Source organism: Desmodus rotundus, chromosome 6 (assembly GCF_022682495.2).
Source record: "Desmodus rotundus isolate HL8 chromosome 6, HLdesRot8A.1, whole genome shotgun sequence".
Classification (NCBI taxonomy): domain Eukaryota; kingdom Metazoa; phylum Chordata; class Mammalia; order Chiroptera; family Phyllostomidae; genus Desmodus; species Desmodus rotundus.
The window spans coordinates 140925883-140942091 of record NC_071392.1 but is presented as its reverse complement, the minus strand read 5'-3'; the positions used below and the strand labels follow the sequence as shown (position 1 = coordinate 140942091).

General features: G+C 49.6%; 1 protein-coding gene across 1 annotated transcript in view; it reads left to right on the top strand.

Annotated features, from left to right (window-relative positions):
* Positions 1–16209, top strand: part of GLRA1 (glycine receptor alpha 1) — a 68309-nt gene that overhangs the window by 44628 nt on the left and 7472 nt on the right. The window contains exons 4-7 of the mRNA XM_024576933.3: positions 6528–6751; positions 9371–9453; positions 10624–10761; positions 12061–12275. Of these exons, the coding sequence (XP_024432701.1) occupies positions 6528–6751; positions 9371–9453; positions 10624–10761; positions 12061–12275 (660 nt within the window). The remainder of the gene's footprint in view (positions 1–6527; positions 6752–9370; positions 9454–10623; positions 10762–12060; positions 12276–16209) is intronic.

Below are 16209 nucleotides of genomic sequence, written 5' to 3'. Positions count from 1 at the left end.
AAAGCCTCCATTTATGTGTGAAATGGTGTCGCTGTGAGAACTTTGAGAGAGGGTCACTAAAGCACTTAGCATAGTAGCTGGCACATGCCGATGAGCTAGGTCCACCCCCTCGCCAGGCTGTGCGGAGACTGGGGCTGACTCCGCTCACATTTGGAGGCAACATCTCTGGCTCTCAGAGGTTTGGGAAAGTGCTTGAGAAGAGGGCAGGAGGTGGGAGAGGAAGCAGCAGCTTCTGACCCAAGCCCGGGCACCCTCCATTCCGCGTGCCCCCAGCCCCTGGCTTTTGCTCTCATGCATCTGAATCCCAAACCCTGTCAGAGCTGAGTCTCGGCTAGCGCTTCTCCAAGGACAGCAGCGCTTGCCTGATGGCAGATTCAGCTGGATCTCCCCTCTGCCCTCGAAGGCATACGAGTGGCTAGGAAAAGAGGTGGGATAGGAGTCCAGATTCCTGTATGCAGAGGTCCCACCTCAGCCACTGAACTGCTGTGTGGTCAGAGAAAATCCCTTTCCCTCTCGGGGCCATGGGTAAAATGGAGGAGTTGAGGCAGAGGTCTCCAAAGTTCTTTCTGCTGTGATGACGAAGATGATGATGATCACAAAGAACTATGATTTGCTCATCCACCCCAGTCTCCAATCCTACTGCCTTAGTTTAGCTCCTCTTGATCTCTCAACTACACTGCCTCCCACAGCCTCAGATCAGGTCTCCTGCCTGCTTTCGCTCACTTCCAACACATCACGGCCATTCCCACCACACTGATCTTCCTGGAGTCAACCTGGGATAAGCTCTACTGCTTAAGACTTCAGTGGTGCCCAACTGGCCACAGGATAAAGCCCAGAGCCCTCGTTTGGCAGTTAAGGATGGCCACAGCCTCAAGTCCATTTCACAGCCTCATCGCCGCAGAGGGGCTGAGAGAGTAAACGTTACACAGTCGGACAAACCAGATTCAAATTCCAACCCCACTGTTGACTAGCTGTGAATTTGGACAAATTACATAACCTCCCTGAGCCTTCTTCATCTATGAAATTCAATTCAAAATACCGACATCGTAGGATTGTTTTAAAGGTGAAAGGAGCTGAACTGTGTAGCACACTTAGCACACCTGGTACACAGCAGGTCCAGGTCTGTCTAGCAGTAAGGGGGACCTTTTATTACTTTTGCTGGTAACAGTTGAGCTAAACTAAACTGTTTGAATGCCCCTTCCCATACACCTTTGCTGGTGCTATTCCTCCTACGTGAGAGTCCTTTGACCTTCAACTCCACACATCCTAATCCTAAAAGCACGAGACTGCACCCTGGTCCTCACGTCCTGCTCTAAGCCTCTACTCCTCCCCCAGTCCTTCCTCCCCACACTTCACTGGCCCCCTTTCCAGCTGGAACCAGATCTCGTTCACATCTCAGAACACCACCAGATCTAGAGAAGCTCGCTACAGGAGGATGGAACAGACTGATGGGGCCATTTCAAATGCCACAGGCTCTCCAAAAGCTTTTCCAAAGTCACCCAGCCTGGCTGGAAGCCTCCCGATGACTTGGGAACGATACCTAGGGGCTATTTGTTACAACCTCTGACGATGCTTATCACTCTTGGTGTGTATGGTAGATGGTTTTGTCCGTAGCTTGCCTTGCCAGCTAGATACTTTGAGCTCTGCAGGGGTACAATCGAGACTGTGTGCCTCCACCCTCACGGTACTCCCTCTGGGCCTAATGTTGCTGGAGTTGAACTGAGTTCAGAGGAGACACACCCCTTCGAGAGCTGGCGTGCTGAAAAGCTTAGGAAGGTGTGAACACCTGTTCTTCAGCCACCTCTTGGGTGGTGTCTTTTGGTTTTGACTGCAGTGGGCACACACCCTGCCTTCCCCAATCCCTTACCACCAACACACTCACCAGGCTCTTCGCTCTTTCACACTAAAGCATCTCACGCTATTTCACGAAAATACTCAGTTCAGAGAAGTTTACCGGGAGCGGTTGGAATCTGAAATTAGACACACTGTGGCGGGGGGCGGGGGGGGCACGCAGGAAGCCCTCAATAAGTACTTGTTGAATGACAGAATGAATGAATGAACTCTCCACCTTGGTCTGACAAGCATGTCCATTGCCCCGTTTCCAGAAGTCAGACCACGAGGGAATCTCAGAGGCAAGACTGGTGAGCTAATGCTAAAAACTGTTGAACTAGAACTCTCGAAATCCCTCCCCTCTCAGACTTAGGTGGGCCACCTTTGAGAGGTTGAGATCTAGAAACCAATTACCAGAGGTAGAAGCTGAGATTCTCAGGCAGAGGATTCCAATGTTTCTCCCCCGGGGCCATGAACCTGAACATGGACCCCACCGTGTCAAACACCTTTGCTTCGTGAGTACATGGCTAAGTAAGCAAAACAGCATTTAGCTCTCAGGCTATTACACCAATTACATTGATCCCTTCCGCACTGCAGTTCCCACTGCTGCTTACCGAGTAGGAGGGAGGAGTCGATGGCACGACTTGTTCAGGCAGCAGCTGCCAAGGGAGAGGGGGCTGCCAGAGAACAGGTCGAGCTGCCTGAGGACCCAGGCACCTGCTCTAGGCCCGGCCCTCACCTGCCGTTAGTCATTTCATCATGAGACCCTACGGGGTTTTTCCTTCTGTTAGGTGAGGTATGTTTGTATTTTTGCAATCAACATGCATTACTTCCATAATAAGAAGACATTAAATGTGTTTAAAACAGCAGTGATAACAAAATAGAGACTATGTCCACGAAAGAACGCCGTATGTCTGTATACTTACACTTAGTATGAAAGCACTCTTCGTGACGCATTTACACAGTGGCGGCATGGACTGGAATCCAGCCACTGTTTTCTTTGTGAATTTATGAAAACTACTTCCTTATCCTGAGCCTAAATGCCTTCAACCGTAAGATGGGAATAACTGTAAAATGAGGATAAAAAGCTAATTTTAGGGATGTTGTGAGTATTGAATGACATGTAGTATGTTAAAGTATCCTCTATATACCAGATTAATAGATGTATACAATCAACAAAGGCAGTCCTTTTCCGATTAAAAAATAAAATGTCAGTAATAGAATGAAATGTAAATAGTGTCCTTCCCCAGCTAAAACTCCTCCGGGCTCCACATTACTCCCAGGATGAAGTCCACACTCCTCAGGACGGCGTGAGAGGCCCTGCCCGCTTCCCCTCCCACAACCCCCTACGCCCCCGCATTTACTCGCTATTCTCTCCAAAGCATGGCACAGGCATGCTTGCCTTGTCTCTGGGCCTTCGCATATGCAGTTGCAGCTGCCCAAAATGCTTTTCTGCTTTGGCTGAACCAAAGCAGAAATTTAAGCTGGCCTCACCTTAAATACCATGTCTTCCTGGAGCCTTCCCTGACTACCACCCCAAGTCTGGGCCGGGAGGCTGTCTTCTCTATCTGCCTGGCACCCTGGGCTTAGTCCCTGCCTGAGCCTCGGGGCGCTGTAGACTCAGCGCTGCGGGTCTGGGACTGCACAGATCTGTCTTTCTTGTTCCCAGCACATTCTCCAGTGCCTAGCACAGTGCCTGGCACCTACTAGATGCTCAGTTAAATCTTCTTGAAAAAGCAAAGTAATAACTACTAGCTATTAGTTAAAATTATTAGCTATTAGATTTGGAAGGGTTCTTAGAGACTGTCTAGCCTAACTCCTTCTTTTACCAGAGAAGTGATTCAGGTTCTAATCCCTGGTTCTTCACTTATTTGCTGTGTGACCTTAGAAAATGCCTTCCCTCTCCAAGTCTCAGTCTTTCCAGCTATAAAATGAGGAAAGCTCTTCCTGCTCCAACTTCTCCTACCTTTGCCTCCTCCTCCTCTTCCTCCTTAGTCCTTCCCCCTACCCTATCCCTTCCCCTCCTCCTCCTCGTCCTGGGTACTGGGTAGCTCCTAGGTGCACTGACTGGGGGAATCGGTGGGATGGTGCAGGAGAAAGGTAAACTCAAATTCATCCTCTCAAATGTTGCCAATCAAGTTAAGGAGATGAGACACACACAGTGAGGAAGTGCTAAATGAAATGTTCCTGGTGATTCCGTTTGGCTAGGAGATCAGAAAAGGAAGAGATCAGGGAAGCCTCAGGGCACCAAGACTCCTGCGGGAGATGAGGCTTAAGCTGAGCAGGCAGAATTTACCTGGGCCGTGAGGGTGAGAGAGCATCCTCGCACAGAACAGGCTCCCCACACACACGGCCCGTCCGGAACAAGTGCCCGCTCCCTGAGGGTCAGGCGGATGCGGATTCACATCCCTGCTCTGCCGCTTACTAGCTCTGGGCCTGGGACACGTTTCTCAAGCCTTCGAAGCCTCAGTTTCCTTACCCTTACCATGGGAATCTGAATGTCTAACATTCAGGGCTTTGGTGACGATTAAATGTATGTGACAGTATCTAGAGCAGCACCTGCTGCCTAACAGACCATTTTAAGAAATGCCACTTTCTTTTCTTCCTTCCAGCTACATAAACAGGCTTGACATGTCGCTGGCAAGAACATCAAAAGTGCCGCTGGGGTCTGGGGACCGAAGGCTTTCTCTGCCGAGCCATCCATAGTCCATGTACTCTGACATGGCCGGCCCAGTGCTTCATCTCACACACACACACACACACACACAGATGCACTTCCTGCAAAATCCTAGGGAGAGGGCTGTTTCTAACCCCTGATTGGATGGGGGTTAGACGTCTGATCGAACCCCCAGCTGGAAGCTGGCTATGACTGTCAGCAACAACAGCCAGAAACCCCAAAGAGTCAGCTCCAGGTCTGGTCTGAAGTTCTCCCTGCACACTCCCTCCAGCGGGACTCACAAGATGATGAGACCAAACGCCCTTTTCTGTGGGGCTGCAGGGAGAGGCCTCAATTAAATTATAGACACCGTTAGGAAGCTATTGCTGCTTCTGTAGGCAAACAGAAGGAGGAGTGTGCTGTGGGAGGAACTTGCGGGGGTGAGAGGGAGGGTGGGCAGGGTTGTTTCTTCCAGTTCACCCCTGCAGATGACAGATCAGGAGTGATTAGCACTTAGCAGCAGCGCCCCAAAGAAAATACAGCGTGATCTCATTTACCCCGCACCTCCAAGGAAGACACAGGAGCAGGTGCCTGTGACGGGCTTATTTCCCGAAGGAGAGCATTTCAAGTTGGGTCTGAGCTGAGGCTGCTCATCTTTGAGAACTTTAAACTCTTCTAGGTCTCTCACAGAGAACTACACTCTTGTTGCTGGGAAAACACAGTACCCCCTAAATCCTGCTTGTGGTGTCATGATATTCATGGAAGCCAGGTTTCTAACGCCCCTCTCACAAAATTTAAAACTTGGCTTTGCAACTTAATTTCCTTACCCAGTCTCCGGCCTTGGAGGCCTGTCCATTCCACTACCTGCTGCTCGGGTTGTGAGTGGGAACCAAATGGACTCCCGGTCCCTCTAGGGCCGCTGAACAATCCCTCACTAGAAGTCGTGACTTTGGGTGCCAGAACCAGCTCTGCTCTGCCTTTCCAGGGTGACCCTGGGCCACTCGCAATTCTCTCTGAACTTAAGTTTCTCCAACTGGAGAACAGGAGCGGGGAGGAGTTTTGACTGAGAGGGCAATTCCTAACAGTCATGTGCAAACTAACGAGCTCTGTGGCCATCATAAACCAGGGAAGTATTGCACATTCTAGTCCGCTCTTAGAGAGCCACACAGTTCATTAGCATATCAAGTTGACTTCTGAGAAATCCTACAATGAAGAGCTCTACTGCATTTGGGTTAGCCGAACCTTTCCCTTAACTGGTTTGATCCGTGAATTCTTTTTGTCAGCGGAGGAGCTACCCTGCAGCCCCGTAGAAGCATTTCACTCAGCGCTGAGCTTAGGACCCTGTTAGATGTGACTCCACCACACCGCTTGTGTTAATTCTCCCCACACAAACCAGCACGCCGCAGAGAAGGTTACAGGAGGCTGGTGTGACAACAGAGTGGGGGGAACCCTGGGACCAGCAGGAACGCTACAGAATTTTTACTCGCCCTTCCTTCACTGCTCAGAAATTGTCCTCTTTAGGCAAAATAGTTTGAACACCCAGGCATCAGCTTCTGGTCTGTCCTTTTGTCCCTCCAATCTGTCCAGGCTAGCGGCTGTCCCACCTGAGCACCCCCGAGAGTTGCCACACTGGTGGGGTTCACGATAAAAGGGGGACTCCAACTTTATCTGTGATGTATTGCCTCTCTCACCTAAAACACAACATTCACAGGACGAAAATGTTAACAGGATGAACACAGGGGTTTATGACATCGGCCTGAACTTCTTATTTCTTTAACTTCCCAAAAGAAAGAATAATGTTTAAATCATATCGGTTCAGAGGTGAATATGCTCCGTAGCGGATGTTCTGGGATGGTGATGACTCCCGCGGACTTTGCCCGGTGCACCGACTTTTCCGTCTTACTCCCACGTGAGCTGCGACCACACTTCATCAGAGTCCCTAGAGGGGCTCTGGGGGGCATTGGCTAAAGGCACGTGGGCCTCGGAGGGCGGACATCCCGGGGCCCAGTGCTGACCCCCCCTCCCTGCCGCCGGCCTGCAGGACTACAGGGTCAACATCTTCCTGCGGCAGCAGTGGAACGACCCCCGGCTGGCCTACAACGAATACCCAGACGACTCTCTGGACCTGGACCCCTCCATGTTGGATTCCATCTGGAAGCCTGACCTGTTCTTCGCCAACGAGAAGGGCGCCCACTTCCACGAGATCACCACGGACAACAAACTGCTGCGGATCTCCCGGAACGGCAATGTCCTCTACAGCATCAGGTGAGCTCCACGGAGGTTCGTCACCCCCATTCGCAGGAAGTGCCTTCCCCTTGCCTTCTGGGAGCAGACACTAAGAGAGGGGTCGAGCAGAGGCGAACGGGCCCTGGCAACGCAACACCTTTGCCAAATAGGCAGAGCCAGCTCTGCAACTTACACTCAGCAAGAGAGAACAAAATACCATGGGAAGCCCTAGGAGCAAGTGGTTTATTGTGAGCAGGGAGATCAAGGAAGCATCTGGGAGAAGGCGGGGTTTGAGTTAGGCCCCTAAGCTTACCCAGAGTCTCAATAAAATGAGATGGAAAAAGAGGTTTCCCAGGCAACGACCAATAGCAAGTGCGCACAGACGCACAAGAGAGTAGGTCCTGGCCGTCTGCTGCACCACACGTGCGGTTAGCAGCTCTGCGTGCGCGCGTCAGTGATTGTTAGCAGGGGTTGGCTCACGTTAAATGTTCTTACCACCTTTGCTTAAAAAAGTATCAGGAGCAAAGGCACAAAACCTGACACAAGTTCCAGCAACTTCCCCGGAACTGGGCCTGCCCCATGGAGGTGCTGCTCACATGTGTCGGTTGGGGTGGCCGCGCCCCTTCTAGAGGTGCTTTCCTTCCTAGGGCCCCCATCCCCAGCTTTCTGCAGATACGGGTCAGTCTCCTGCTACCCTGCCCCACCTAATTCCCAGTCTTCTCCCCCAGGACAGGAAGAAAATGACCAATGTCCACATGATTCTTACAAGTGACTGTTCCCTGAGAATGTACTTCCAGGCTGGGTACTTTACATAGAAGATGTCTAATCCTCCTAACAGCCCCAGAAAATAGGTTTTATTATGCCCATTTTGCAGGTTAGACAGGTGAGGATCGGGAAGTGTAAGTCATTTACCAAAGTTCCCACAGCTAATCCGATGCCCACTCAGCACCTCGAAGAGCAGGGACATAGCACTCAATAGACACTCGAATATCTGACAAATGAATGGGGACGTTTTTATTTGAAAGAGCTTAAAGGGGAGCACTGGTCCTAAATGACTCCCCTTTCCGCTCCAGCTCCTCAAGGGGAATAAATCTTTCTGTTTCCCTTAGGAGACGAGCTTTAAATGGCCAGGCCCATGGGAGAGGCCGCACAGGCCCTGATCCCCAGATGTGACTGAGGGGCAGACAGGTGGGAGAGGGCACTGAGAAATCTCCACAGGGAAAGGAGGTGCCACAGAGGGGCAGGCTGGGGGGAACCACCGCGGAGACCACCCACCCAGTGCACACTCAGTCGGGAAGGCCGTGTCTGGCTGGCTGGGCTGGGTGGCAGCGGGCAGAGGGGTGATCCCCCTGGTTGGGTTTTGCAGCTGCCAGGCTAGTTTCGTATCTGGGAAGCTAAGCCCCCATGCAGCCTGACAGAAGGACAAATCAGCAGAAAGTGATATTCCCAAGGTCCTTCAACTAGAGGAAATTAACCCAGTGTGACAGCTGCCCCACTTTGGAGCTTTTCTCTTCAGAAATCAACTGTGTTCACTCTCCACCACCCTTCTTCTCCCTCACCTTTCCCTCCCTTTCCCCCCTTCCCCTTTCCCCCTCCTACTTCTACTTGGTGCCTAAAGGGACCCACATCCAGAGCTCTGAGTGTGAGCTGGAGGGAGGAGATTCGAGTGGGCCATGGGCAGCCCAGGCGCCAGCACTAAGTGCCACTAGATCACCGCCAACGCGGTGCCTTTCGGGGAAGCAGTACAGGAAAGCCTGCCAGCCAGCACATGGCCCCACTTCCCAAGGCTGGGCGACATGGTGTTAAATCCTGCCTGAGCCATCAGCTTGCTCTGGGACTTTACACAAGGCCCTGCCTGCCCTGCTCTGTGCCTCAGTTTTCTTACCTGTCGAGTGAGGGAGTGGGCCTGCTGATCTAAGGCTCTGAGAGCCTTTCCTCTCCGGTCCCTGCAGCAGGCACTCAGATGCTGGCAAAGCATCTCCAGTGGAAGCCTTGTATCCCGGGCGGAGTGCAGACCTCGGATTCTGCTAAGGGACTTCCTCCGGGTCTGAGGCTGTGGCCCTCTGCAAGGGTGGAACAACCCAAAGTCAACAGCTAGCCCAGAAGCCTGGGGTGCCCACCACTTCCCAGCTGACCCCAGCATGAGCCCGCAGATGTGAGCCAGCTGTGTTTGGACACCCAGAAGGCAGGAAACCTTTGGAAATAACTTTTCATGAGCCTAGGGCATAAAGGGAAGCAGCCAAGAACCACTCACAGCACCTGCTGCCAGTGCCCCCGAGAATGCCTGAGGCCTGGTGCTGCTCAGCAGAAAATTCAGGTTCTGCCCCTACCTGAGTCTCCACAGAACAGCAGGGATGGGGGGGGTGGTGCGGGGGGCCTGGCCTCCAGAGCTTCCTCCCGAAGCCAGACAAGACTCCAAGGAAACTCAGAAGTTCCCCTGACTCTGTGTGATCTTAGGCAACCTATTTATCTCTCTGAGCCTCCATTTACATATCTGAATGTGGAAATATACAAACATTGGTTCCAAAAACACTCGTTCCCTGGCCGCCTTGACCGCTTGACCTCTCCTAGTGAACTGGTGTCTGGTCATAACTAGAATGGAGGCACAGCTTCCCTGGTGTGTGGGCCCTGCCTCACTCAACTCCCTTCTCTTCCCAGAATCACCCTGACCCTGGCCTGCCCCATGGACTTGAAGAACTTCCCCATGGATGTCCAGACGTGTATCATGCAACTGGAAAGCTGTGAGTCCCTTCCCTGAGGCCTCAAGAAAGAACCAGGCCTCCCTTTACCCATGGGACAGGCAGAAATCCCCACACAGCGGCTCCTGACCGCGGGCCCCCAGGAGATTCCTGTACTAGCTCAACATATCAGACGAGGGGCTTAGCTCTTGGAAGACTCTTTGGAAGTTCAACTCCCCTTACACGGGTTGAGGCCCCGCTGGGGAGCCAGCAGTATTCTCCAAGGATGCGCTGGTCTGTGTCCCTTGTGAGCACGCTCTCCAGGAGGGCAGGAGAAATAGCTTGAATGAGCCACGGTCCTGGAGCTTATGGGCACGCTCGATCCCACAGGACAGCTAAATGACTAGCTAGCATAGGGCAGCAAGTGGGACGGGTGCTATTAGAAGTACCAAGCATGGTGGCCTCAGGGCAGGAGGAGGACTTCCTTCTAACTGGGAGGGAGAGACAGCATTGGAGAAGGCTTTGTGGACAGCAAGTACACCCGGATGTTAACAGGTGGGGCAGGCAGCTGGATTCTTTGACGGTAAACCCAGAGAGCAATCTAGTTTTTAAAATATAATTAAATGGAAGGACATGGAGGTCCCTCGCGGACTTGTAGGAGAAACCAAAAGTACAGAAGCCAGGGCAGAGCATTTAGGCAGCAGAAGCTAACAAACGGGCCCCTTGGAGCACTGCCTCTGCCGGGAATCGGCACCAGCCAACCCTGAAATCTATCCTGATGCCACTTGAGGGTCCAAGTCCTGGGGCAGAGAGTCTGACAGGGCTCGTTGAGCCACCATCCCACTCTTCTACCCCCAAATGACAGTCCCACCACAATGGCATACCACAGAGTCACTCCCCTGAAGAGAGTCTGCTGTGGGCAGAAGAGGGAGCTTGCTAGGATGGTGCACAGGCACCAATGGCAGATGTCAGCTGAACTTGACCATGGAAGTGAGGGGAAGGGGCAACAGGGCAAGCTAAGGAAGGGCACTGGGAGCAGTAGGAAGAGAGGGAGAAGGGTAGTGGGGTAAATGGAAACAAACCAGATTTAACCTCCTTTGTGGGGAGAGGGAGCGACACGGTTTCATGAGTTCTGTTGAGAGTCTGATGCCTCTGTCTCTAACCCTAACCAACCCTGACGTGCCTCACGTAAGTGCTTCTGGGTGGTGACTGCTCCTTCTGATCCCATCCCAGTTGGATACACCATGAACGACCTCATCTTTGAGTGGCAGGAGCAAGGGGCTGTGCAGGTGGCAGATGGACTGACTCTGCCCCAGTTCATCCTGAAGGAGGAGAAGGACTTGAGATACTGCACCAAGCATTACAACACAGGTGGGTGCAAGGGGCCACCCCTCGGGTCCCACCCCCACCAAGGCCAGTGGCCATTTCAAACATTCACTCAGCCATTGCTTCAACAGATCATATAAGGTAATCACAGTGGGCACAGCTGTGTGTTTACGACCAGTGGTGAAGAGAATATTCTTTGAAACCAAAAAGTGGCTCTGGCACTTTCTTCCTGTGAGTCCTGGGGCAAGTAGCATGAGCTTGGGCCACAGCTCTTCACAAAGAAAGCTGGGAGGTACAGTCTTCATTCCAGGTGGCAGTGCGCCTAACTCAAATGGACCCGATTCCTCGGGCAGAAGAGCCGCTACTGGGAGGACATCTAGCTGCCTCTGTCACAGAGGGACTGGCATTTCTGATAGGGCCAAGGCACAGAGAGTGCTCACATCAGACCTCAGCAGGGGGAATCTGAGAGGCGGCACTAAAGATTAGTGACCAGTGAATTTGGAAAAGAGCCCCTAGACTGTCAGCTACAAGGGGGAGTGGGGGACCACCACTCTCTAACTCAGCTCGCTACCTCAGGGCTGAAGGAACAAACGCAGGGGAAAAGGCATTGTGCTGGGGTAGACTTCGAGTTGGTGGAGGAGGAGGAGGGCTTCCTTGGCTGCCTGTGGGGAGGATTTAGGGCATTCCAGGCAGAGTGATTGGCAGGATCAAGTGCGAAAATATGCTCCAGGCAAGGGATGGAGTGTAGGTGGTGGTAATTAAGGTGAAGAAAGAAGGGAAATGGGATGGAAAACAGGTAGTGCTCCAACCCAAGAGGCAGACTAAAGAGTTTGAACTTTCCCTGCAGTTACAGGGAACTTCTTGAACGAGGAGAGCAGGAAGGAAGGAAAGAAAGGTTTTGCAAAGGGAAGGAACAGGATCAAGTCATGTTTTGGGAAGAAAAGTGGCAGAAGGGGAGTGAACGGTGCACTCCAGCCCACTCTTTGCAACAAAATAGTAATGATGAGGATGACGGCAACTGGCATTCCTGAGCACTAAGGAGGTGTGAGGATGTGCAACGTTCTTTATAGGCACCATCTCATTCCCTCATCCCAGTAACCATAGTAACCATAGCAGTAAACATGTGAGGCAGGCTTATTTTTATTACTATTACTATTATTATTATAGTCATCATTCTCCCAAATTTACCATAGACAAGCCAAGTGAGACACAGAGAGATTCAGACATTTGCCTAAGGACACGGCTAGTACTGCACTGAACCAGGACCGTAGCTGAGATTGTCTGACCCCCAATCTTGTTCCTACCCACTAGCCTACTCTGCCTTCACACTGTAATGTCTTCCAGGTAAATTCACCTGCATTGAGGCCCGGTTCCACCTGGAGCGACAGATGGGCTACTACCTGATCCAGATGTACATTCCCAGCCTGCTCATTGTCATCCTCTCGTGGATTTCCTTCTGGATCAACATGGACGCTGCGCCCGCCCGTGTGGGCTTAGGCATCACCACCGTGCTCACCATGACCACCCAGAGCTCTGGCTCCCGAGCATCCCTGCCCAAGGTGAGTGCCACTGCCCGAGCACACAGAACACCTGCACAGGTAGGGAAGAGGACAGTCTTCTCCCTCCCCTGCCTGAGATAGGCCAGCACAAGGAACTGGTCACTATTTCTCCATCTGCCACACTTGGTAGAATCCAGCCCTCCGATCCATCAAACCTTTCCTTCAGATTTAACATTATGTTCAATATAAACACACACACATAAAAAAAGATGAGAAAAAGAAAAAGTGAAGGAAATAGTCACCAGACAGGTTTTGCTCCATTCTCTACCAACATTAAGCACACATTCTGCTTCATTTACTATTAACAGTCACCTCCTCCATTCATTTTAACACTGAGTACCACATCCCACTCCTCTCACCAGTAGCAGGAGATACTTTGTGTTGGGGGTCTCCAAGTGCCCCCCACGTTCAGAGATTGGATAGGACTCACAGTCTCAGCACACAGTTGTGCTCAAGGCTAAGGCCTCTCACAGTGACAGACTCAGGACGCACAGCTGAGTGGCACTGGAAACAGACACACGCAGAGGCTGGTGGAACCCAAGGGCAGGCTTCCTTGCTCGCTCCCTCCCGCCCGTGAGGGACCACAAAGTGCCCTCTTACCCCAGCAACAAAAGGCAGCTCAAGTGTGAAATGCTTCTGCCCAGAGAGACAGAAAGAGAAATGGTTTTGAGACTCATTTAAGATTCAGTATCAAAGGTTTTTACTGGGTGCTGGGTGCCTAGCACAAACCAGAATTCCAGACTCCCAGAAGGAAAGCAGATGTTCAGCATAAACCATGTTGTTTGTACAAGGAATCAAGACACACTTATCAGTTAGGGAAAGTGGGAACACCCCCCCAAATCCAAGTTCCCAGATGCCATCCAAGGGCCAGCCTTGCAAGCAAGTCCTTCACAGGATAGCAGCCTCATGCCTGTTATGCTGACCCTTTTCCACACATACCTCAATCTGATGCTTATATTTCTAATGTTAAACACCACATTCCGTCACATTCACCATTTAACTATTAAGCCCTAGGCTGCTCCATTTACTATTAACCCTAGACACTGCATTTCACTCTGTTTACTAGCAATACCAGAAGACACACCCTGCTTCATTCATTCCATGCTAGACACAGCATCATTCTGTTCCGTTCCTCCAATGCCAGACGTGGCATTCCACTTCATTCATTACTGACAGCAGACGCTAATTCTCCTCCAGTCACCCTCAGAGAAACGTGCCATCCTCTTCCTTTCACTGTTAACACTAGACCTCACCTTCTGCTTAATTCGCTTTTAACATCGGACACAATGTTCTGCTTCATTTACTATTAATGCCAAACACCTCACACTCCTCCATTCGCCCACACTTGAGATCCAACATTCTGCCCCCTTCCCTGTGAATGCTGGGTGCCTCGTTCTGCTGTGCTCCTTCTAATGCTAGGCACTGCCTTCTCCTACCTCCCCTCCCGTCACTGCAGACCCATCCTGTGCATTCCCTCAGCACTCGATGCAACATTCGGCTCTGCTATTAACACCGGACACCACACCCAGTTCCCTCCAGCCTCACGCCAAATGCGACATGCTGCACGGTGTCCAATTAGTGCCGCACCTCCCATTCTGCTTTGTTACAGAAAGCTTGAAATAACACACGATGAACACCATAATACCCTTCACCTGGATTCCAGTTGTTATCATTTTGCCTCATTTGCTTTACCTCTGTTTATATACAGAGAGGTAGGTGGGTAAGGAGGTACACAGGTGCAGTTTGTGCTCAAGCGTTTGAAAGCTATGGACATCATGACGATGAAGAATAAGGATCACAATGATATTATCACATCTAAAAAATTAATATGCATCGAATAATTATTATTGAATTAGAAATAATGCCATGATTGCATCTAATAGGAAACCTTCATTTAAAATTTCTGAATTATCAAAAAATGCTCCACTCATTGTGAACACTAGACTCACTGTTTGGCTGCATTTGCTATGAACATTCAGCCTCACAGTCTTCTCCATTTGCTTTTTTTTTTTTTAAGCATAAAACCCAGTGGCAGTTAATATATTAGCAAAGTTGTTTACCTTCACCACCACTGATTTTCCATCACCCCAAAAAGAAACCCCATACTTATCACCAGTTATCGCCCTTCCTCAGCTTCTGGCGACCACTAATCTACTTTCTACCTCTATGAACTTACCTAATCCGGACATCTCACGTCAATGGAATCGCACAATACATGCATACCGTTCTCAGCGTTCATCCACGTTGTAGCATGTTTCAGCTCTCTCCTGCTGCAGCTGGAGAACGCCCCATCGTGTGAACAGACCACCCTGTGTTTTCCGTTCAGCAGATGGTGGACATTTGGGTTATCTCTACTTTTGCTCTTACAAATAGTGCTATGAACGCGTGTGTACAAGTTATTGTACGGGCATGTTGTTGTCTCTATATATGTATATATACACATATATAACATATATATGGCATGTATACATAGCATATACATACACACACACACACAACTTGGAGATGAATAGTAACTATATGCTTAATTATTTCAGGAACTGCCAAACTATTTGCCAAAGTGGCTATACCATTTTATAATCCTGCCAGAGTTCCAATTTCTCCACATCTTCTCCAATGCTTGTTATGTCTTTTGATTATAGACATTTTAGTTGATACAAGGTGGCACCTTGTGCTTTTGATCTGCATTTTCCTAGTGACTAATAATGTCGGACATTCTTTTCATGTGCTTATTGAGCATTTATGTATCTTCTTTGGAGAATTGTCTGCTCAAATCCTTTGCCCACTTTTTAACTGGAGCAATTCTCTTTTTATTGCTGAGTTGTCATAGTTCTTTGTGCATCATGGATTTTACACCCTTGTCAGATATAAGATATGCAAATATTTTCTCCCATCTGTGGGATGTTTCCTCACTTGATCTGCAGTGTCCTTTATACACAAAAGTTTTTGATTATGGTGAAGTCACATTTATCTATTTTCTTTTGCTGCTTGTGTTTGGGTATCGTATTTAAGAACCTAATGTGTAACCCAAGGTCACAAAGGTTTACACCTACATTTTATTCTGAAAGTTTTATAGTTTAATCTAGATTTTGATGCATTTAGATTTTTGTAGGTTGTATGAGGCAGGGATAGAACTCTTTCCCATGTAAATATTCAGATGTTCCAGCACCATTAGTTAAGACTATTCTTTCCTTCCACTGAACTTGCATCCTTGTCATAAATGACTGATTGCAGATGTGTGGGTTTATTTCTGGACTCTCAGTTCTATTCCATTGATCTATATGTTTACCCTTATGCCAACACTGCACTGTTGATGTCCATAGCTTTGTAGTAGTTTTGAAATTGGGAAGTGTGAGTCCTCTCACTTTCTTCTTTTTAAAGACTGTTTTGGCTATTCTGGGTTCTTACATTTCCATATGAACATGATTATGAATTTTAAGATAAGGTTGTCAACTTCTGCAACAACAAAAAAGGAATTTTGAATAAAAATGCATGGAGTCTCCAGATGAATTTGGGGAGTGTTGCCATCTTAACATTGTTAAGTCTTTCAATTCATGAACATGGGATGTCGTCCCACTTATTTGGCCTATCTTTCATGTCACCTGCCTTCCAGACCCCATAGTTTCTATGAGAAATCAGCTGTTGCTCTTATTGATGAGCCTTTGTATGTGATGAGTTGCTTCTCCTTCACTTCTTTCAAGACTCCGTGTCTTTGGCTCCTGACAATTTGATAATGGTGAATCTAGGTGTGGATCTCCTTGAGTTACCTTGCTTGGAGTCCACTGAACTTCTTAGATGTGTGGTGTTTTTCATTAAATTTGAGGAAAATTTTGGCTGTTATTTCTTTAAATATTCTTTCTGTCTCTTTCTCTCTCCTATCCTATAAACCAGCAGTCCTCAATGTTTTAGGCACCAGGGACTGGCTTCATGGAAG